This window comes from Sceloporus occidentalis, unplaced genomic scaffold, assembly GCF_023333645.1.
Source record: "Sceloporus occidentalis isolate IW3139 unplaced genomic scaffold, rSceOcc1.0.p SCAF_1, whole genome shotgun sequence".
Taxonomy (NCBI): Eukaryota; Metazoa; Chordata; class Lepidosauria; order Squamata; family Phrynosomatidae; genus Sceloporus; species Sceloporus occidentalis.
This window is the reverse complement of record NW_028316981.1, coordinates 91,520,127-91,542,061: the sequence shown is the minus strand read 5'-3', so window position 1 is coordinate 91,542,061 and position 21,935 is coordinate 91,520,127. Positions and strand designations below refer to the sequence as shown.

General features: G+C 42.3%; 3 protein-coding genes and 1 non-coding gene across 11 annotated transcripts in view; 2 read left to right on the top strand and 2 right to left on the bottom strand.

Annotated features, from left to right (window-relative positions):
- Positions 1–303: 303 nt before the first annotated feature.
- HNRNPH1 (heterogeneous nuclear ribonucleoprotein H1) lies at positions 304–21,542 on the bottom strand. 7 transcript variants are annotated; one of them, XM_089529045.1, is made up of 13 exons: positions 21,459–21,542; positions 9,166–9,300; positions 7,384–7,539; positions 7,070–7,213; positions 5,467–5,605; positions 4,400–4,578; positions 4,229–4,300; positions 4,038–4,171; positions 3,553–3,688; positions 2,643–2,726; positions 2,478–2,528; positions 1,757–1,849; positions 304–1,051 (listed from the first exon to the last, which is right to left on the bottom strand). In XM_089529045.1, exons 1-13 carry the CDS (start codon positions 21,505–21,507, stop codon positions 933–935), a joined length of 1,491 nt encoding a protein of 496 aa, XP_089385171.1. In that variant the 5' UTR covers positions 21,508–21,542; the 3' UTR covers positions 304–932. The 7 variants fall into 7 exon arrangements, with proteins under 7 accessions (XP_089385171.1, XP_089385180.1, XP_089385161.1 ...); XM_089529054.1 differs by having other exon boundaries at positions 9,166–9,294; XM_089529035.1 differs by lacking the exon at positions 21,459–21,542 and adding an exon at positions 9,717–9,820 and having other exon boundaries at positions 9,166–9,294.
- Positions 9,204–21,935, bottom strand: part of LOC149321813 (sperm annulus positioning complex subunit Chibby3-like) — a 30,917-nt gene continuing 18,185 nt past the window's right edge. Inside the window, exons 2-3 of the mRNA XM_089529116.1 lie at positions 21,459–21,580; positions 9,204–9,294 (exon numbers count right to left, since the gene is read on the bottom strand). Of these exons, the coding sequence (XP_089385242.1) occupies position 9,294; positions 21,459–21,580 (123 nt within the window). The 3' untranslated portion in view covers positions 9,204–9,293. The remainder of the gene's footprint in view (positions 9,295–21,458; positions 21,581–21,935) is intronic.
- LOC149321815 (deoxycytidine kinase 2) lies at positions 10,032–17,096 on the top strand. Of its 2 annotated transcripts, XM_089529101.1 has the most exons (8): positions 10,032–11,243; positions 11,587–11,702; positions 12,004–12,197; positions 13,035–13,182; positions 14,760–14,875; positions 15,525–15,624; positions 16,784–16,844; positions 16,942–17,096. In XM_089529101.1, the coding sequence occupies exons 1-7, from the start codon at positions 11,144–11,146 to the stop codon at positions 16,805–16,807; spliced, it is 798 nt and encodes a 265-aa protein (XP_089385227.1). In that variant the 5' UTR covers positions 10,032–11,143; the 3' UTR covers positions 16,808–16,844; positions 16,942–17,096. The 2 variants fall into 2 exon arrangements, with proteins under 2 accessions (XP_089385227.1, XP_089385219.1); XM_089529093.1 differs by having other exon boundaries at positions 16,784–17,096.
- On the top strand, positions 16,495–16,622 carry LOC149321816 (U6atac minor spliceosomal RNA). Its single transcript, XR_016279603.1, has one exon. It is a non-coding gene; the product is annotated as a U6atac minor spliceosomal RNA (small nuclear RNA).

The following is a 21,935-nucleotide window of genomic DNA, read 5'->3' as shown; positions in this document are numbered from 1 at the left end:
AGGCATCTTCAGACAATGCTGGCTCTTCAGCTTACTAATGGAAATGAGCATCAGCCCCTATAGTCAGTTATGACTAGACATTCATGTCAAGGAGATGACCTTTTATGGCATATAAAACCTGCAAATTAAAGTACTGGATACGAACATTATCAACAGGACTACCACCCAATCCCAACAAGGCAGTATTCTATAATGGACTCTAACACTGAGGTGGATGTTAAAGTGGCATATGCACTGATTCAGTGCATCTGAATAATTACTGCTCACAATACAATGCTTACGGTACTTAAAATCAAAAGAAGGTCCAGTTTTTAAAAGGAAGTTTTATTTTAACAAGTTTCACTTAGCGCAATACACCTAAAAGTAAATCACAATACAATGAAAGATTAAATCAAGGCCTCAGATTTCATATGAACACCCAAGACCAGAATTCTAAAGGTAGCTGTATTGCATCTCACATTTCCCCATTAACTTAAAAAGCTTAATGTGCCTTACAAGATATTAAAAAGAAAATCTAGAACTAACATGCCAAATGTTCACTTGAGTTTCCAACACAGCTCCTATATTTTGTTTGTACAAAAAAGCATGTTCCTGAACATGCACTGAAAACAGTGTCTGGTGTTATATGGTATAAGAGCAACATTTAACATAATTGAAACAGCTTTAACCTAAATACGCTTACCGCTCAAATACACTCCTACAACAAAAACTGGGGGGAAAGCTGAAATTGTTTAACAGGAACTTCTTTACTTGACTTACACTCTAGATGAATGTTTCAGCATATTCAAAAATACTGAACCTGAATGGTTTAAAATGATCCTGATTTCACTTACAAGTAAAGCATAAATCACAAGCTTGTATTGCAAAACTGTTAAACTTAGTTTTTTGTTTTGTTTTCTTAAAAAATGTTGATGAAAAATTTGGAGAACAATTTACATTCCCCAGCCGCCACTCATGTTGGACATGTTAGACATCCCAGCCATGCCATTCACTCCCATGGATGCACGATTGCCACTGCTGTAGTAGCTGCTGTTCATCGCACTCTGGTTACCTAAGGCAAATAGCAAATTTAAACAATTTAGTACAAAAACATAATATGCTTTTTCCAGACAGGGCAACACACTCCCACCTTCAAATTATCTCTGTTGTATCATCTTGCGCAATCCTGTACTACTAAAAAGGCAAACTTCCTTCTATGTAATCGCAAGCTTTAGTCTATAAAGCCAATTGCAAACTAGTTTCTCAGACTTTTTCTAAAGCATGTACACAGTGGGTCTTGAAACAGTCTTGGGCCCTCCCTCTACTGCAGCCTATTGTATACAATCAATGTCGACACACAAGATGATAGAACCAGTCATAGATAGACAGATAGATAGGCCCCAACTACCCAGTATTAATTTTTTTTAAAAAAATGCTATCAGGATATCCTTGTTTTTCTGAACTTGATATTCTAAGTTTCCTAAAAGGTGGCTGAACCCAAATACCTGGACAGTCCTGGAATACAGTATATGATGTTCATTATTGCCAAAACAATATGATTTCCACATAGAACGATGAGCTAACCCCAATACTTGGTAGAATGTACGCCATTGGCAGGTTTCATTTTTATCAATTTTATTGTCTGTATGTACAGCGCGCTGTGTAAATCTACAGCGCTATATACATAACAATAATAATAATAATAATACACTGTATTATACAACACACAGTACAATACTCCAATACAATACAAATGGAATTATTAAGAACATCTTACCATATCCACTCATGCTGCTTTGACCACCATAGCCTCCTCCATAGCCCCCACTCAGCTGTTGGTTAGTTGGACCACCATAACTGGATTGGCTTCCTTTCAAGTTAAGGATATGCACGTTAAGACTTTGTTAACCACCAACTTTTAGAAAGAATATATGTGTTTATGCTACTTAAACAAAACACATCTGTTCCTATTTAACCAGGTACTCATTTGAAAAGATTCTTCCTTCATCTCCCAAGTATTTGCAGGCACCAATTATGCCAGTGATTAATTCCTATGACATACAATTTCACAAATTTTGTTTTTCAGTTAGGATAGAAGTACTACGAAGTACTATCAAAGCAACATGAACACTCCGAAACAGATGAAATCAACCATATTTTGACAATAAAATCTTAAAAATAAGCAAACACAGCTTCTGAAAGCATTATTTCTATAGAATACTGGAAGGCAGAAAGGGACCGCTGGAGTTTAAGACTAGCTGCTTAACAAAACATCAGTAGAGGGGAATAATCACTGTGGTAATCACTGCTAGTACAATTCCACCCTTTATCACATGCTCCTAACTCCCACCCCACAAAAACCTATCACAACATTATGAACAGAAAAATGTTCCCCCACACTCCCCCATTCCACTAACCTAATCACTCACTCATACAACACATACAATATTTACTTAACAGCCCAATTGTTGTAATGTATACCTAAAAGGTTTATATACCTGCCAATGTGTTAGTGTTCCAATCTTGGACTACCCCTTCTGTTTCCTTGACTGCAAGACAAAATGTTGAATTTCCGTTTTAGACCATTTAGAAAAAGCAGAAACTATTTCAAATTAGCAAGCTTTGTTAAATATCAGCAGTTAACATCAAATTGAATTGCTTACCCATTGCTCCCATCATCTGACTGCCATATGCTCCACCACTTCCTCCAGCTGTAGAATTCAGGAAGAGTTCTACATATCGGTGTTCTAAGGAAACAAAAATGTGACAATGCTCTGAACATATAAAACATACACACTAGGGTCAAGGTACATGACATAAAGTATGACAGAAAATATAACTATCTTGGAGTGAAGAAAGAGAGGAAAAGAAGTTATGAGAATATGAAGAAAGTGTAGAGGGTATGAGTATGTGAAAGAAAGTAAGAAGAGATGTGAGAGTATGAAAGGTGGGAGGATGGAAGAGGTGAAAGACGATGGGAGAGAGAGTGGGGTGAAGAAAGAAAGAAAGAAAAGACTAGGATTAGCATAAAGAAAAGAAGAATGGATTAGAAGGGAAGAAAAGAGAAGAGGAGGAAAAGAAAAGAATGAAGATATAGAAATTGATTAGAATGTAATAAATGCAAATTGATAAGATCTAGTAGGAAAGATGGTATATAGGGAAAGGAGAAATCAGGGAAACAGCAACAGAGATGATGAAGATGGTTATTATCCAAATTAATACTTGGGTACAATTTAATATGAAATAATATGGAAGATATCTGAACTAATAATGGTGTGAGTGGGAAATTCATTATATGTTCTCTTTATTTATAAAATGTTAATAGAAGAATGTATGATTGTTTGTATGTTGAATGTTTTATAATTGTTTTAATAATAAACTTTATTATTAAAGAAATGTAACTATCTTAATCCCAAATCCAGACTTGTTCAAGGGTGAAAATGAAAGCATTATGAATCATTGTCTCACACAAAGTTATCACAATGTTAACAGTCAAAACCAATACAGACAAGTGAATTATTCTGCTGTGGGTGGGTGTGTAACACTACAGGTAAAAAACATACTTTAACTTACGCATATTTGCTTTGTCTTTAGACATTGCAGCAACAGCATCCTCATGAGTAGCAAACTCAACATCTGCTTCACCTGTTACTCGGCCATCAGGTCCAATTTCAATGTGTACTCTTACAGGATTAAGTGGTGAAAAAAACTGCCAAGAAAATCAAATACAAGCCATTATTAGGTTATTAAAATTTTAATGCTATAGCCTTAATCTTACTGGTTATTTCCAATCAGAATAGAGGCACTGAATTAACTACTAAAGTAACATACAGGTAAATCCCACTGCTTCAATATGTCCACTTTTGTAGTATGCCTTCAGGTCATTTCCAAGGATTTGAACCCTTGACTCCAGAGTCATATTCCCAATACTTAAACTACTAGACCGCACAAACTAACAGATCTACTCTAACTAGGACTAATACTAGAACTTAGACCTAAGAACAATTGATAACAGAACAGATCAGGGTAAATATAAGATAGGCATGACAGCAACTTACGTTGTAGATGTCATTTTCTGTAGCTCTGTAAGGTAATCCTCTCATGTGTACACAATGGCCGGTTGTGCTTTGGAAAGTAGAAGATCCATCCCCATATCTGTGATCTGACATTCCTGCAGAAAGTAGAGTCCATACTATATCTTTTGTATGTAGAATGAGTTGCTTCATTTATCCTAATGACAAATATTTACCTCTTCCAAATCTATCAGATCCAAAGCCATATCCATCATTATATCCGTTGTAGTCATCATAGCCACCATAGCCTGTAAACCAAAATTTAGAACATGCAGAAATGCATCTTTCAGCCATACATTCACTACAGATAATTTGTTTTTGAAGTATAAAAAGCTTTGTATATTTACCTCCACCATAAGCACCACGTCTCATCCTTTCAAAACCACTTCCTCTACCAAGGCTGTTATAGCCTCTTCCCACACCTGGCCGGTCATAAGGACCAGGCCGCTGCATGGCCATTAGTTTGCGAGGAGGATCATAATGAGTGCGCACTTCTGCTCTGCTACTCTTGAAGATTTCAATATACCTGGAAGTTTCATACACATAAAGCTAGTTGAGATTTTGAAAAACCTGCACATAAAAATTACACAAATACATTATAAAACCAGAGCCTAGGAACTGGCAAATTTAAGCCAGGTTTTTTAGGTTATAGTAACAGATAATCCAAGGCTAATTGAATAAATCAATTTACTGAGGATTTATATGCTCATTAAGGGATCCCAACCTTAAGGGTTTGGGAGAGCAAACTAATTTATATTTTAAATAATCAGAACACACTCTGGAGGGACACATGTCCACTCAACAGCACCCATATTTGCTCATATGGCAATATGCAGGAGGATTAAAAAACTAGCCTCCGCCAGAATTTTAACCCATCAATACATTCCAAAAAGCTTTTTGAGCTCACAAGTCCATCCTACACATTTGCATAGCAAATCAGCATAGGCAAAAATGCATGCTTTAATTAGCAAGTCACAAAACTTCAAATATAACCCTTTGTGACATTTTTGGGAGTTATAATTTTATGTGAAAATTACACAAGAAAATGTTACATCAATGTATAGAACAAGTTTAGTAATCACATTTTCTTATGGCAATAAGATACTAAGTGTCTTTAGAACTAAGATGCATAATTGGTGCTATTAGAAAAATTTAAAACCATAGTCTCTCAACTTCCTTGAGTATCTTTAAACTTGTTCAGAATTAACACTTAAGCAATCTAGGGAAGAGCAAAACTAGCACTTTAGCTAGTTTGCATATATGTTAAAAAAACACAACATTTTACAATAAAACTGGGAGGTGTTAGTAGGGGATAATACATGTTGTAAGGTAAGCACTTGAGAAGAGAGAATATGGATTTAACAACAGTTTACCATAAGAAGAGCGACATATCCAACCAACCATCCATCCCCACCTGTGCCCTATTCTTTCCTTGTGTTTCTTTAGAGCCTTTTCAGCTATTTCCTGTGAAGCAAACTGCACGAAGGCCTCCCCCGTACTCCTCCCCTGGAAGTCCACCGGCAATGTTATCCCATTTGGCACGATTTCCAACCCTTCAACCCAAGGACAAATAACCCCAGTAAGGGGGTAATATTAACATCACAAGCCCAATCATGATTTTCTTATAGCTTTAACATACACCAGAAGTTATACTTTAAATTCAGAATCAAGATACCATACTATCAACACTATAACAGAAACATTTCAACATTAACACTTTATCACATTCTATTAGATTTTTAACACAAACTTCCTACATAAAAAGACTACAAAATCCTGCAGCACTTAGATCAAAACATTCTCTTTAAAAAACTTTTATCAATTAAAATCTTTTAAAATAAAGTATGATCAATTCTACAAATCATAAGAAGTTCTAACTAAACTTCAAGACAATGTCATGCAAATTATTTAATAGCTCTACTTAAATCAAGTTAGGCACTGGCAAAAATACTCATTTTAGGAAACTGTACATGCAAATAATTTTAAGATTTGTGAAAAAAAATGAGCAAGGAACATTTTTCAATAAAATCTGAAGTCACGCAAGTTGATCTTATCACTGTAATTCAACAAAAAGAACACTTGATTTTTATCTGGACTAGTGCAATATATTCCAAACATTTATATAAAGCTCTCTTCTGTATTTGCTTTAGCCTTATCTCGTTTCTAATAAGTATAAACAATTCTCCTCCAAAGAAGTTATGAAGCAAACATTTTAAAAACATATCCAATCTTGAAGCTATCCATATTTATAAACATGAAGGTAGGCATCTTCTATACTGTTATTTACAACTGTCAGAAAACAAGGGAATTCTACCAATTATTACGAAGTGCATAGAAATGAACAGTAGCTGAGTTGGTACAGAAGAAAGAACTCCACAATCCACACTTGGGCAATGTAACCAGTTATCAAAGCACTAGCAAAGAATTTAGTCACTCTAGAAAGAATCTAAATGCAGACTCATCTGCACCACATTTTTTTCTTTCCTATGAACTGAGTAGTAAGAACTTATAAGACTCTTTTCTGCTTTGTGACTTCAGTTTGCTCTACTGAAAACTTTGCCCAATGGTGAAAATCAGAGTTATTTCACTTTCACTCCACTTTTCAACCTGTCTTTAATTACATTAATGACTATCCCCCATTCATGTGTATCAAGAAAGTAGAGAAGGAATTTAAATGCTTGGTTAAGTACAACGAAAGGATTAACATGCTAATTTTTTCCTGTAGTCTATCAGTATCTACTTTTCTTCTTAAAGTATTAGTCAACCTTAAACTTTGGAGAGTTAGACTGAACCAAAGTTCTAGCTGATATTTGAAATTCTGGAGGTAGTTTCCATACAAACAGAAAATAGCTTAAACAATTATTTTGTCTTTAAAAACAGCTGAAACATGGACCATTTCAAAAGTGGCAGTTTAAACACAATTAATCTTTATTACTAGTATTGCCAGGCATTATTTTAGTGCCACTAAAACTTCTAATCTTTACCCACAACTACAGCTAGGACTTTACCCCACATACCTGAGAAAAACTGAACAATTTCTTCCTTGCTACAACCAAATGGAAGTCCTCTAAGACGTACAAAACCATCATTAGCTGTATCAGGGCTGTTAGGACCAGTATGCTTCAGAACCCAATCCATTTCAACGTTGTTTGACTTGAAGACTGCAAGAGGCACTCAGAATTAATGAATTTTGGAATTTGGCACAAAAAGGTCAATGCACGAAAATCATTTGGAGAACAGGTTTACATTCACAAACACAGAAAAATACTCATGCATCTGAACTCCACCCAAATAAAATCCTAGTCAGTTACTATGCCAATTCAATCCAAACCTTCAACATATCTGTGTCCCATTGTTTCTCTGTCCTTTTTCAATGCCAATTTCACATCTTCTTCAGTTTCCAGTTCCACAAATGCTTCTCCACTTGGTCGTCCTTCTCTTGTGTAGATAAAACGGACCCCAGAAGATCCATTTAGTATTTTGCATTCTAAAAAAGAGAGAACACATTACTAACAGAGTACTATCAGAAACTACATGTAATGTGTGCAGCATGGCATCTGAAATAAGAGCATAAGGCTGTACTTTGAGGCCTCAACATGAACTCAAAATAGATAACATTTAAAGCTTTCAAAACAGTATATTTGTCTTGTTCTTAGTCATACACCACAGAATCTGTATCCAATGAGGCGTTCCACAACTTTCCATCTATTAGCAACTCAAACTTTACATAGAAAGAAACCCGTACACATAAACAAGCGATGCATGTGAGTTTAAGAACAGGTATTTATATATCCACAACCTCACTGTGAATTTTTGTTCCTCTGTTGTGGTAACTCCCAATCTCTGACCCTTCAAGCCTTTTCTACTTCAGCTCACAGAAGCCTCCTCCATCTTGGTCAACAGTCTGGGATTCTAGGAGCTGAAGTACAAAATACCTGGAAGGTCAGAGTTTGGGAATCGTTGTGCTATTGTTTGAACCACTTTGATCCTCGTTACTGTCGTTTTATTGACAGAATTTAACAGTTTTTTCCACTTTTAACGTATTAGAAACTATAGTAATGAAGCAGTTTCTCTCATGACTAGTACGCGACTTGAGAAAACTTAGCAGTCTGCACCTCACTTTCTGCTCCGTTCTAGGAAAAAACCTAACCTTTTCCAATAATAAGAACAATATAACTTACAATAATATTAAAATATTTAATTTATACTGATAATATGCTTATTTATACCAACCTTTCCACCCAAAGGGAGATACATTGAACACGTACAATCAAAAATGAACCTTAAGCATAACACAAAAGTATGTTTTGTAACATAGAACAAGGAGGGGAGTCCCAGTCTTGGGAGAAGGGCGAGATATAAATGTAACAACAACAACAACAACAATATTGAAAGGAGCCCTGGTGGTGCAATGGTTAAATGCTTGTTAAATGCAGCCACTCACTCACAAACCATAATAAGGTTGCGAGGTCAATAGCAGCAAAAGGGCTGAAGCTCTACACGGGCCTGAATCTTTTTGATGTGGCTAAAATGAGTACCCAGATTGTTGGGGGCAATTTGCTTACACTTTGTAAACCACTTAGACTGCTAGGGTTAAGGGGCATAAGGCCCCTGTGGATATGGGGAAACTGCAAACAACAACCAAAGAAAAAACCACCCTCTCTAGGGATCTCTAGGTCCTCCAGTGCAACTCTGTGCTCAATGTCCTATAGAACTGCACTGGAGGAACTACAAATGCCTAGCAGAGTATTCTCTCTAGGGATGTCTAGGTCTTTCTGGGCAACTTTTGGTTAACGTTGGCCATAGAGTAGCAATCTAAGAGGACCCAGATCTCCCTAGAGAGAACCTACTAATCAAATCCGTGAATGACGTAAGCTGCAAACATGGAGGGATGAGTGTGTGTGTGTGTGTGTGTGTATATATACACATAGTTGTGAGGTGCTTTATGTAGTGTGGAGAGGGCCTGAGGGGAACGTGGAGGGATGAGTGTATAACTGAACCTGTAGGAAACTCCACAGGCGCTCCTCCTTTCGCAGCAGCGCGCCAAAAAGGGCGGCTTGCTGGCACAAACCGAGGAGTCGAAAGGCAGAGAGGGAGAGAGGGGCGTCCTTACCGGAGAAGAACCTCTGGACCTCGTCGGCGGAGCAGGACCAGGGCAGCCCGCGGACCTTGACCACGTAGCCCTCGCCGCCTTCCGTGTTCAACATCATGCTGGAAGTCAGCGTGGTCTCCGTTTCGCCTTCTGTTGCTACGAGGCAAACAAAGGCCACATTTAGCCCGCCTCCGCACTGGACAATTAACCCGCTTTGGGACCGCTTGGAGCGGCCTGGGCGCCCGCTCGGGAATTGTGGGCAGGGTGGTTTGTTGAGGCACCCTCCTTGCCCCGACAAACCACCCTGCCCAAAATCCCCGAGCGGGGCGCCCAGGCCGCTCCAAGCGGGGCATTTCCTCACTACTGCTGAAGCCTCTCCCCCGCCAGCGCCCAGCCAGAGTCTTAGGAAATGGCGGCGCTTCCGCTCGGCCGGGTCCGCTCCGCCAGCCCTGAGCAGAAGGCGGCCCCGCTCCCGCTCCCGCTCCCCTCCCCGAGCGCCGAGGGAAACAAAATGGAGGACGACGAAGAACAAAAACTCCCTCGAAGTAAAGCGCGGCCTTTCTCTCCCTCACCTCCTTCCAAAGCCTGGCGCGGCGTGGCCGAGAACGCAGCCCAAGGCGCATGCGCGTACATCTCTCCCTCTAAAATGGCGCAGGCGGCTTCGTTCCCGACACCGCCTTTGAGAACAGCCTGCGCAGGACTTCCAGCAGAAGCATCCGCCCCGCCCCCTGCGCATGCGCCCTTCTATCCAACCATAAACACCTCCCCCTTCCTCCCCGCGCGCGCAAGAATACATCGCCTACTACGCAATTCGGCGGTTTCGTAGCAATTGTGCGCATGCGCCGGAGAACAAAGCTGCGTTTAGGGTTTGCGTGGCTCAGGCGGAAACGTAAAGCTGGCTGGGAGATGGGTCTGCGAGTGGCGTCCATTTTGTACGTGCCTCGTCGGCCGTTGGAAACATGGCAGAGGCCAAGGGCGCCAAAATGTTTAAAAGCCCTCCGATATTAAAGCACTTTGATAAAGTCACCCCCACACTTTTCTCAAAGACTGGAGGAGCATTGAGAAGGGCTGCTTTTGAACGCCACATGCACGGAGTTAGGGCTTGCATCCACACAGCGGGGATGATCCGTTTGAGGTGCCCTGGCTCAATGCTCTGGGATTCTGGGGATCGGGGCGTGTGGTGTGGCGGCTCCAGAGCGGAGCAGCACTGTTTGCACCATTCACTTCGCCGCCCAAGTGCCAGGAAGTGAAGTTCCTGGAGCTAGGCAGTTCCTAACGTTCAACAATAAAAAGGCGAGTCCCATTCTTATGCGCCTGAGTCGCAGGGCGAGCAAGGCAGAGGGAAATGTAGGACACGACACGAGGTAGTCCTGTGCGAGAGCCATGGCGGGGACTAGGGCTCTGGAGCGCAGGGTTCTAATCCTGGCTCCGCTATGAAGGCAAGTCACACTCTCTCAGCCTCAGCGCACGGCAAGGGCAAGGCCTCGCTGGACAAAGCTTGCCCAGAAAGCCCCATGAGAGGGCCGCCACAAGTCGGGAAAGGCTTGAAGGCACAGGACACACATGCTTCTGGGTCTCGCTCAGGATGGGAAGTCATTTTGAACTTAAGAAGGCGGAAATGGAGGGCAAAGGCCCTGGAAGAGGAGGGCTTCTGGTCACCCCGAGGACCAGGCGCCTCAAAATGGAGGCCCTCCAAGCGGCGCAAGCGTAGGGCATGCCCTGGATAAGAAGGCGGCCCCGTGGTCCCAAGACGATGGCGAGAGAGACAGAGAGAGAGAAAATGGCGGCCCCTTGGCAGCCAGGCGGCTGTTGGCTGAGCGCGGGAAGGGGCGGCTCTGAGGGGAAAGGGGAGGCGGCGGCGGCTGGGAACAGAAGGGCCGGGCGCCGAAGCGGATTGGCCGAAGCGAGGCGGGCTTCTTGAACGGCCAGGAAGGCGCGGCGGGAGGGACTGGCCCCATTGCCATTTCCCTCCAGACAGAGCTCCAGGACTGAGGCCGCCATGCACCCGCCGCCCAAGCGCCTCTGCCTCAGCCCCAGCCCTTCTCTGGACGCCAGCTTCCAGAAGCGCCTCAGGAAAGTCTCCATCGAAGGAAACATCGGTAAGAGAAGCCTCTGAAGGAGTGGAAGGTGGGCTGCACCCTCGCTGGAGGAACGTAGCCCGCTTTCAGTCTGTGTCTGGTTCAAGGCTATGCAATTCCGCTCTGGGCCCACGACAAGCTCCAGCTCCCAGAATCCCATAGCAAAGAGCCAGACCAAGGCTGAAAGCGGCGCCAAATCCAAGGAAGAAGGAGCCCTCCCTCCCTCCGCTGTTTTGGCGGGATAAAATGGAGGCAAGGGAAATGAAAGGGGCATGCGGAGGCTGCAAGGAAAGGGGGCGGTTTGGGAAAGGGCTGCATGCCATACTGCCCTCTGCCCTCGTTCCCGACTGCTTTTCCTTCACAGCCGCAGGGAAGTCTACCTTTGTCCGCCTGCTAGAGAAATGCAGCGACGAGTGGGAAATCATCCCTGAACCCATCGCCAAGTGGTGCAACGTCCAGACAACGGAACATGAGTCCCAAGTAAGTGCTAGTGGCTGAGGGGGGGGGGTAGATTTTAACCGATGAATAGGCATGGATGAGGAGGGTTTCAGGATCAGGAACCGATACAGACCAGCCTTCCGATTCTAAAGGGAAGTTGACTACCTCAGTAATAATAATAATAATAATAATAATAATAATACTTTACTTCAATGAACAGCATTCATTTTCTACAAGAGATAAGCAGCAATCATTCATACACTGGATCATTCACACCCTGAAAACAAAGTAAATGTATAGTACTTGACAACAACCCCCCTTATCTTCTTTTTAACGTTATCAGGAGCTTTCAACATCTCAGAAGAGTGGAGGAAACCTGCTTCAAATGTTGTATGCCAAGCCTACAAGATGGGCTTATACTTTCCAGACCTATGCCTGTCTGAGCCGAGTTAAAGCACAATTAAAACCAGTTTCTGCAAAACTCCATGAAGCAGAACATCCGGTGCAGTTCTTTGAGAGATCAGTGTACAGCGACAGGTAAGCATGTTTATATCAGCTGGGTGGCTGAGATAGTGGCACCATTGCTTTCTGGTGGTTCAAATGTACCCCTTTTCATTCACAAAATTATTTAAAACATTGTGCATAAAATTACCTTCACACTATGTATATAAGGTGTATCTGAAACTAACAACTTTAGTGGGCTCAACCTCCAGGATATTTAATGTATGTGCAAATATTGAAAAATCTGGAAAAATCCCAAACGCTTCTGGTCCCAAGCATTACTGATAATGTAGTCTTAACCTGCACATCCTATTAAAATGAAGGGCTCAAGTAATACACCTGCATCGGAAATAGCATTCCAGATGCAAGGAGCAGCAGCTTCTGTCTTACAGAAACAGTGTTTTTGTCAATTAGGTAGACGCAAGTATTCAGCATGTACCCCAAGGACTTCAATTCTGTATCTAAAGAGACTGGCTCTCTTTACACAGATGTACCGTATACAGATTTTTAAATTTAAATGGCAATATGAGAACACAGAAGATTACACAACTATCTATAGGATTCCAATTGAACAATTTTTCTTGCATTTTTCAACTCAGCCACTACATTCTAACAAGTCCTAACTTGTTAGTTAGGACTTCTTTTCAAGTTAATGTGTATCAGATTTGTAACTACAACCAGCCCTTCCTTTACATGGGGGGGGGGGGGGTCATTCCGTACACACACACCCAATGTAAGTATGCACCATTCATTTAGCATAAGCTGAAAGCCACATACAGCATAGGCTGACTTTACTAGCTAGTAGCTTCTAAGAAGTTTGCTTTTTGAATGCATTTATACCTATTTGCATAAAACACCTTTCTATTATTATAGGTATGTGTTTGCTTCCAACTCATTTGAATCAGGAGACATCAATGAAACAGAATGGGCAATTTATCAGGACTGGCATGCATGGCTTCTGAACCAGTTTGAGTCCAACCTGGAGCTAGATGGTATTATCTACCTCCGGACAACTCCTGAGGTATGCTTTTCTAAGGCAACTAGTTTTAGATAATATACTAATACCAAACTCAGGTATCAAAGTCAGTATGGAGCTCTGACATCTGAAATGTTTACATATTTAGACTTTTTACTGGGTCAAAACTGGATATAATGTGATAATCATCTTTAGGATTGACTGAAATTTTTCATGCTCATCACCCAAAAATATGCTTTTCAAGGGTGAGAGGACTTTTCCAATGCTGCATTTGTGCATGTATGTTGTGTGCCCTCAAGTCATTTATGGCAACCCTAAAGTGCACCTATCATAGGGTTTTCTTGGCAAGATTTGTTCAGATGAAGTTTGCCATTGCCTTCCCCTGAGGCTTGGAACATGTGACCTGCTCAAACTACACTTAGTTTAGCATAATGAAAACATGGAAAAGGTCCATGTGGAAGCAGTTTAGATGCATACATGGGTGTCTGAATTTAGGCTGCAGCTATTTCCTAAACTGAATTAGCCAGAGGACAAAGTTTAAGATTAGGCAACAAACTATGCATAAATATAGTCAAATCATAATCTTTATCATATTAGACCAACAAGTATGTGGTAGCACTTTTTGTCCTTGGCACTATATTTGGACAACTCAATCCTAGGTTAAAACACATGGAATCATAGTTTTTGTCCTTGTTAACTTCCCAGATGGCTCAGAGGACATAAACTGTACTAAGAAATTGCCTTAACTTTACAAGTATATAAGCAGAATCCAGTCTTACCTACTTAGAGCAACTGCAATTCAAAGAGTATTCTAAACCTAGACTTCAAACCTTTTATCATTGTGATGTCAAAGTTCCAGGAGTTCTCACTGTTGCCAAGATACAAGAATGGGACTCAACTGTTTTTAAACATTACTGTATTCATAATATAGGAATTTGCCTGAAGAATATTCATTTAAAAAGTATTCTAGAGGCATTTGAGTGCTTCATGTCAAGTTTGAAAAATACCATTGAATGTCTCAGAACTATTTATTGAACATTCACTGAGTGTTAATGGTCTATTTATTTTGAACCAAATTAGCATGGATTTGATCATACTTTTAATTGTTTAAGCCAACTGGAGCTTATGTATCAGTGGGGTACAAGGTCTTAGGTATCAAGTACACTTAAGCAGTTGACTTTAGATGTGAAATAAAAATTTTGCTCAAGCATTGTTTCAACTGTATTGATTTCTTGGGCCAGTTTTCTGTCCCTGGAACATACAGAAGCCAACAAATGCCAAAAATGCCCCCCAGAGGAAGTGGAGGACAAGCCCACTTACGGATTTGAAAAATGGGTGTTTTTAGTGGCAAAAAATGTACTGTGACCTTGTGATGTTTTGAAAAGGTGAACTGCTGCTTCCGGGGGCTTCCAGAAAATTAAAGTCCTCCACTTTCGGATAGCAAAAGGCATACCCTGGAGGGGTTGACAGACTGCAAAAACGGCCACAGATCTCATTCAGCCCTAGAGCCGGGTATTTTACCCAATCTTGACCTACATGTACAGTGTCATTCAATGCAGGAACGCTCCTCATAATAACCATTCAGCATGCTTAACATTATATTTTTACATATAAAAATACAGAAGTGCATGGAAAGGCTGATCCGCAGAGGAAGAGAAGAAGAACAAGGAATTCAGCTGGAATATCTAGAAAACCTCCACTATAAACATGAAACTTGGCTTCATGAGAGGACAATGAAGTAAGTTGCTCTTAAAGCTTTAGCACTGCTTGTCATTGTGCACCTCCAAATCATTTGGAACCTAAGGTGAACCTATCAGATTTTTCTTGATATATTTCTTTAGAGGGGATTTGCCATTGCAGATGGCCCTCCATATCAATGAATTCAACTACTGGCAGCTTGAAAATATTCCTATAATGTAACTTTCAAAAAGCAAACCTTGATTTTGCCTTCTTTTTTAAGAGAGTCCACTATACTATGCCATTATATATACATATCCCTCCCTCCCTCCATCCCCAGATTCCATGGGGGCCTGGAACCAAACCCCAGCAAATTCCAAGGGCCCACTGTACCATCCTGAGACTACAAGAGTATAATTTGCCCAAGGTTACCCAGTAAGGTTTTTTAATGCTCAAGCAGGGATTTGAACCTTGGTTCAATATTCAAATGACTAAACCACACTGGCCTAATCACTATATAAAATTCTGAAAGCTCTGATACAGCTCAACTGGTTAATAAGTGTTGATTACTGCTGAATTCTTTTGTTCAGGAGATGCAGAAGGAATAATATCGAGTTTTCAGGCTATGCACTAAAGTTTTTGTAAATTGGTTTCAAAATTTCACAGTTTATAAACCAATGAAGAATTAACAAATTAACTAATTTTTGTAGAGTGGATTTTGACAACCTGAGAGACATACCCATTCTGATTTTAGATGTTAATGAAGATTTCAAAAATGATGACATAAAACAAGAATACTTATTGGAAAAAGTAAGTATCTCTCCTGTACCATTGTTTTTAAATCTCTGTTGCTGGATTCAGTTCAATATACATTTTGTACTTTAACAGTTCTGTAGGTATTGCTAATTCTTTGTAAGTCAGCCTCTTTTCACTTTGCTTTCCCTGAAATAATAGCTCTTGACTAACATGTGCCACAAACCAGTCAAACTCTTGTATTTGATGACAGTTCTGTTGACCAATTCAACAGAAGCACTGATTTAGTCTAGTGGCTTGAGTCCATATCTGAATAGTGCAACACAGTGCTTAGCTAGAGTGTAAAACAAAGCAAGCGAGGAACATTTTTCCCCTAATGTGCCAGGGACACGTGCTGAATTAGTAGACCAGCAGCTACAACTCTTTTTTCTCTCTTAGAAACTGCAGACTGGCAGCCAATAACACTTGGCTGCTCCAGGGATCACCACTATAACTAGCACTGGTGTCAAATACACAGAATACCATCAAATTAAGGCATAGTTTTTTTCTCCTGGGTTTAACATACAACTTGTAAAGCCCAAACCAAACATCCATGCATTAAAAGTGTATGTCCTAGTCTGCTTATTAAGCAGTGATAGGTGGTGCTTTAGAAACAAATTCATATGCAGGACAGACATCAGATTTGATTTACATCCTCACTCCCAAAGGAAGTTTTTCCTTAAGTCTAGTTCAGTTTAGATACTGGGGGAGCTTTGGCTGCACAGAAATTAAACCAGGGAAGGGGGAATTCCTGTCCCTATTTCTTCTTTGAAGTCAGCTTCCCCACCTTTCATTTACAAACAACTGAATCAATGCACCTGTCTAGTTTAGTACTAGGATTCTGGTCACAATTTTTTTAACTGCTTTTAACTATGTTTTTTTAACTATGTGTTGTATGAAAGGAGAGAAGGTTAGCACTCCCCTTGACAAGGATGGAAGAGGTCCTAGTGGCCTTTACAACACACATATGGTTAAGGCATTGCCACTTACTTTGTGGCATCTAACCAAGTTTTACCAAGCTCGACTCAGGCTTGCATCCTTCCGAGGTCGCTAAAATGAGTACCCAGACTGTTGGGGGCAAATTTGCTTACTTGCTAATTAGCTTACTTGCTGTTCACTGCTATGATCTTTGGAATAGTGGTATATAAATAAAACAAATTATTAATTATTTTCACAGGTTAAAGCTTTTTTGACTACCTAGGAACTGAACATACTGAGAAGTGAACCGATTTCTTTTAAACATTGTGTATAAACTACTTTCATCACCTCTTAATATTTACAAGATTGTTACATATCAGGATCAAGGAGTTTTACCACATGGATGTAAAACAGTTACTCAAGACACTACCATCTTAGCAAAAACAATTTCATGTTGTGAGTTTCTCTGAGAAATGACAACTCACTGCTTTGTTCAAAGGGAGAAAAACTAACAAATTAATACTTGTTACTCAAGCTGTCTCAAAATTTTCAATGGAAACAATGTTACACTGCTTTACATGCTTTAAGTATAATAAATATTTTTGCATATTCAGATTTCAGTAGTCTTCTATGGGCAATGAATGAAAAAAATCTCAGCATTATCACTTCATTCATTGGATGCTATATACATTTTAATAAACACATTAGTATTGCTATTGATGATTAACGCTCTCCAGCTCTGTTGACTGTGCTTGCTAGGAACAAAGTCGACCAACAGGATCTCTTCCAGGCAGTGAGAAACAGAGAGAGCCCAAATCATTAAGTTAATGAAAGTTGGTTTGCAAGTATATCTCAAGAGATTTACTTTGCATTACAGGAAGCTAAATCAAATGCTTATGGTAATTCAGGTATAAAGATCTCTTAGGAATTTTGAAAAAGCTTTTAAGAACATAACTTAAGCCCCTAGATATTTACAGGCTGCATTATTCTGACATTCCTTGAGTTTCAAGTACAGTGGTACCCCGGGTTACGAAATTAATTCGTTCCGCCGCCGCTTTCGTAACCCGGAAACTTTCGCTAGCCGAAAAGCCCATAGGCGCTAATAGCGAAAGCCGCGATTTCGTGCGAAATTGCGCCGAAAAGCACCAAAAATTTTCTTCGTAACCCGGAATAACCTTCGTAACCCGGAACTATTTAATTGAATGGATTTTTTCCGTAACCCGGAAATTTCGTAAGGCGGCGCATTCGTATCCCGGGGTACCACTGTACTTAATCTCAAATCAACAAACCGTTATAGCAGGGATGCCCAATTTGGAAGGCGGTAGGGGCAGAAATTAAGATTGGCTAAGCTTGTTTGGGCCCCCAACAGTTTTAGGTGAAATGTAGGACAATTAAAAAATTGGGGGGAGGGGGAGGATATGACCAAATAAAAGCTGGAAGCAAAATGCAAATCCATACTTCTTAGTCAAGCTCAAAATAGAAGGCATTGTGGAATCCCTCCTCCTGGACAGGAAGGCTAGCATTTCTGGGAAAAGGAGGCTAAGTCTAGTCACCTTACCAGGGGGCAAGGCATCCCCTCCCTCCCTCCCTTTCCTTCCTTCCTTTCCTCTTCCTTCTTTCTTTCCTCCCTTCCTCCTTTCCCTGCTTCCTTCGTCCCTCCATCCCTCCCTTCTTTTTCTCTCTTTCCTTCCTTCCTTCCTCCTTTCTTCTTTCCTTCAAGAGGAGGAGGATGGACGAAAGAAACAAGGGTGCCCACCATGTTCTCCTCTGCCGAATCATTCGCTTTTGAGCGGCCTTGGGCTTTTGGCAGGCAGGTAGCCTTGCCACTCAAAGGCAAAACCCCTGGGCTACTCAAAAGCGAACGACTTGGCAGAGAAGGAGGACAACATGGTGGTTAGGCATCCTCCTCTATTTCTCCCATCCCAGAAGAAGGGCCCAAGTCTCTCTCTCTCTCTCTCTCTCTCTCTCTGCCCTCTCGGCTGTGTCCACTGCTTGCCTGCAAAAAGCTTGTCCCTCTGGGCCTGCCTGGCCAAAGGGGTGAGAGGAGTGTAAGCCTGCTCCTGCAATAGCTCCCCTGGGAAGCAGAGGCAAACTCTGGGGTAAGAGTCCATTGCTCCCATCCTCCAAAGCCCCTTGCGATCGGGCGAGGACTCTGGGAGCCAGGACACCCCCCTCCTCCTGACAATGGCGCCCCGGGCCTCCAGAAATCATTTGGTGGGCCACATCCAGCCCTGGGCCGCATCTTGTGCAGCCCAGCATTTTAGAGTAAGGAGACCATTTTCACAACTAGTAATGAAATTGTCTTCACTTTGAGTTTGTCTAAAGCGTGTTTTGTTAGAAGTCATACTATCAGGTTGTGCTATATTTGTCTAACTATGGTGCAAAACACACTCTAGAAATAATCCACTTTGACACCACTTTAACTGCTCTGACTCAGTGCTAGAGAATCCTGGGAGTTGTAGTTTATTGTGGCCCCAGAAGAGCTTTGACTAAGGCAAATGTCTCTCAAAACTACATTTCCCAGAATTCCCTAGCAATGAGTCAGGGCAGTTAAAGTGGTGTCAAAGTCTCAAACTGGATTATTTCTGCAGTGTTTTGGACCTATGTGGTACTAAAGATGCATACATTGGCATATAGGTATCTCCAGATAAAACCAAGCATGTTAAAAAAAACAAGCAGAATTTGCAATGATGGCTGGGGTCTCTTCCAGGAAACAGCACAACTGCAATCAGTTGTTTTATGGTCTAATAATTTTTTGTTACATAACCGGCAGGAACATAAGGACCAAATTCTTTTCTGTAAGGTAACTTGAGAACACGGGAAAGGCCACCTTTTTAATAATAAAAACTGTTTTCTAAAATATTAACCCACTTTCACAACTTGCAGAAATTTTGTTCACTTCAAGCTTGTCCAAAGTTTGGGTTTAAAAAAAAATCACTGAAGTCTGACTGTCAAGTTGTGCCACACTTCTGCTTGCTTAACCTGTTACAGACTGCCAAAATAAAGCTGCTTTGGGTCTCTTTGGAGGTATGCTATTTAAATGATGCATGGGTCCTAAGAGTCTGGAGGTCGCGCCAAAGCCACACTCCATTCCTAAGCACTGGAGTGCAGCTTTGGTGCAGCTTCCGGATTCTTAGGACCCATGCATCATTTAAACAGCATACCTCCAAAGAGACCCAAAGCAGCTTTATTTTGGCAGTCTGTAACAGGCCCATGTGCCACTAAAGATCCACACTCAGTTTTACACATAGGTATTTCTATGATAAATACAAATACAAAGCTTTTAAAAATAATAATAATAAAACCAGATTTTGCAAGAGACACATGCCATGATGGTTGGGGTGTGTTCCAGGAGACAGGTCACAATTGCCATCAGTTCTGTTCTATTATATTTTCTTTTATTAAGTAACAGGAGGGAACGTAAGGGCCAGGTTCCCTTTGTGCAGTGTGTCTTAACAACAAAGGAAGGCTGCCTTATTATTATTATTATTATTATTATTATTTAAAAGGTGCCCTTCCCTGTGTTCCCAAGACACTCCGTGTCTTATAAAACACTAATAATAGTAATAATAAACAGTTTTAGAGTATTCAGTTTCATAGTGTATTCAGAGTTTTGTAGAGTATTTAGTTTGTCTGAAGTATTGAGGAGAGAGCAGGCTTGTCTGCTGCTGCTGCTCCAGAGAACAGGATGCAAGCTCCAGGAAAAGAGATTCCACCACAACATTAGGAGGAACTTCCTGAAAGTAAGGGTTGTTTGACAGTGGAACACACTCCCTGGGAGAGTGGTGGAGTCTCCATGTGGAGGTCTTTAAGCAGAGGCTGGATGGCCATCTGTGGGGGTGCTTTGAGTGAGAGTTCCTGCATGGCAGAAGGGGGCTGGACTGGATGGCTCTTGTGGTCTCCCCCAACTCTATGATTCTAAAGTGTTTGTTTTCTCATTGAATTCTGACTACTGGGCTGTGCTCCAGTTCTGCTTGTCTGTGTGCCACTAAGGGCCAGCACTTCCTTTTACACACAGGCATTTTCCTGATACAAAAAGCTAAGCTTCTCTGTGTGTGTGTGAACAGTCTTTTCAGGAGACAGGAGCCACGACGGTTGGGGGTATGTCAGGAAACAGGGCAAGAGTGAAACCAAGTTTTAGGGTCTGGGTTTAAGATTTAAAACCAAACAGGTGGGGACGTTAGGGGCCAGGTAGGTCTCCCTTTTGCGTCGAGAGTCTGGGCAAACAATAATAATAATAATAATAATAATAATAATAATAATAATAATGGTTTTATTAGAGAAGGCAGGCGGACTTTTCTCCGTTTAAAGAAAGGCCGAGAGATGGTCACGTGACGCCATTCCTGCCCGCGCCTCCGCCTCCGCCGCCCTCGAGGGACTTTGCCTGGAGCCCCTTCTGCTCATTCAAACGCCGGGGGGGAGGAGGGGGCGCTCGAAGGAACAGCCACGGAGGCAGTTGAAGGGGGGCTTTTTAACGCCAGCCAACAGAAATTTCCCTCCTTCCTCGCGCGCGCCTAGGCCTCGGAATGGCCGCCGCCGCCGCGGCGCATGCGCAAAGGAGAGAAAGCAGCAGGAAGGAGAGGGAGGGAGCGAGGGAGGAAGGGCCCGTCCTGGGCAACACCCACCGCAATGGCGGAGGCAGGACGTGGTCAGCGCACACTGGCGGGGGGAAGAAGGGGGAACTAAAGCTGGGATGAACACAGAGGCGGCGGCGGCAGCAGCAGCAGCAGCATTGAGGCTATAAGAAGGGAAGGGGCCAGACGGGGTCAGCCCGCCTTGCCTCCTCAGCCGAGGCCCCTCCCTCGGAGCCGCAACCGCCGCCAAGGCCGCAACGCCCGCTAGGCCCCGAGGCCCCCTCCCTCGCGCGCACACCAGACCAGACACACATCCTAGCTCCCTCGCTCCTCCCTCCAAGCGGCGCAAGGCCCACTCACCAAGGCCGGGGATCTCTGGGCCGGTCTCCTCGCTGTGGCACGGATCCATCACGCCTCGCTTTGCAATAGGTCTCTCTTCCTCCCTCGTTCCACCCGGCGACGATCAAGCAACGAGCGCGGCGCTAAACAATAAAGGAGGAGGGGAAAGGGGAGGCGGTTAAAACGGCGGAGGGAGGAGGGAGGAATGGCCGCCGGCCCTTCTCCTTAAGCGTCCTTATAGATACGTGTGTGTGTGTGGTGTCTTTCCTCTTCCACTCACCCGAGCCTTCCTCCTCGCAGCTGCTCTCCGCCTCTATAAATAACTCCTTCCCGGACTTGTCGCCTGGTGACATCAGGCGAAGTAACCCCTCCCCGTTCCCGGCCCGAGGAGCAGGCAGCCAATCGCCGGGTGGCGGAGGAGAAGGAGGAGGAGGAGAACCGAAGGCCGCGTACTCCTCCTCCCCGCCCCGCGCTCCCAAGGCCCTCGCTGAGGGAAAG

Excerpts from the sequence above, each read along its gene's own strand:
- HNRNPH1 (XM_089529025.1), bottom strand. The coding sequence starts at position 9,777 with ATGTACGCGCATGCGCCTTGGGCTGCGTTCTCGGCCACGCCGCGCCAG. Across the intron at positions 3,689-4,037 it reads CAGAAAATGACATCTACAAC|TTTTTTTCACCACTTAATCC; the intron begins GTAAGTTGCTGT and ends TTTTCTTGGCAG. Across the intron at positions 2,529-2,642 it reads TCAGATGATGGGAGCAATGG|TCAAGGAAACAGAAGGGGTA; the intron begins GTAAGCAATTCA and ends TTTGTCTTGCAG.
- LOC149321815 (XM_089529101.1), top strand. The coding sequence starts at position 11,144 with ATGCACCCGCCGCCCAAGCGCCTCTGCCTCAGCCCCAGCCCTTCTCTG. Across the intron at positions 11,703-12,003 it reads CAACGGAACATGAGTCCCAA|GAGCTTTCAACATCTCAGAA; the intron begins GTAAGTGCTAGT and ends TAACGTTATCAG. Across the intron at positions 15,625-16,783 it reads AAGAATACTTATTGGAAAAA|GTTAAAGCTTTTTTGACTAC; the intron begins GTAAGTATCTCT and ends TTATTTTCACAG.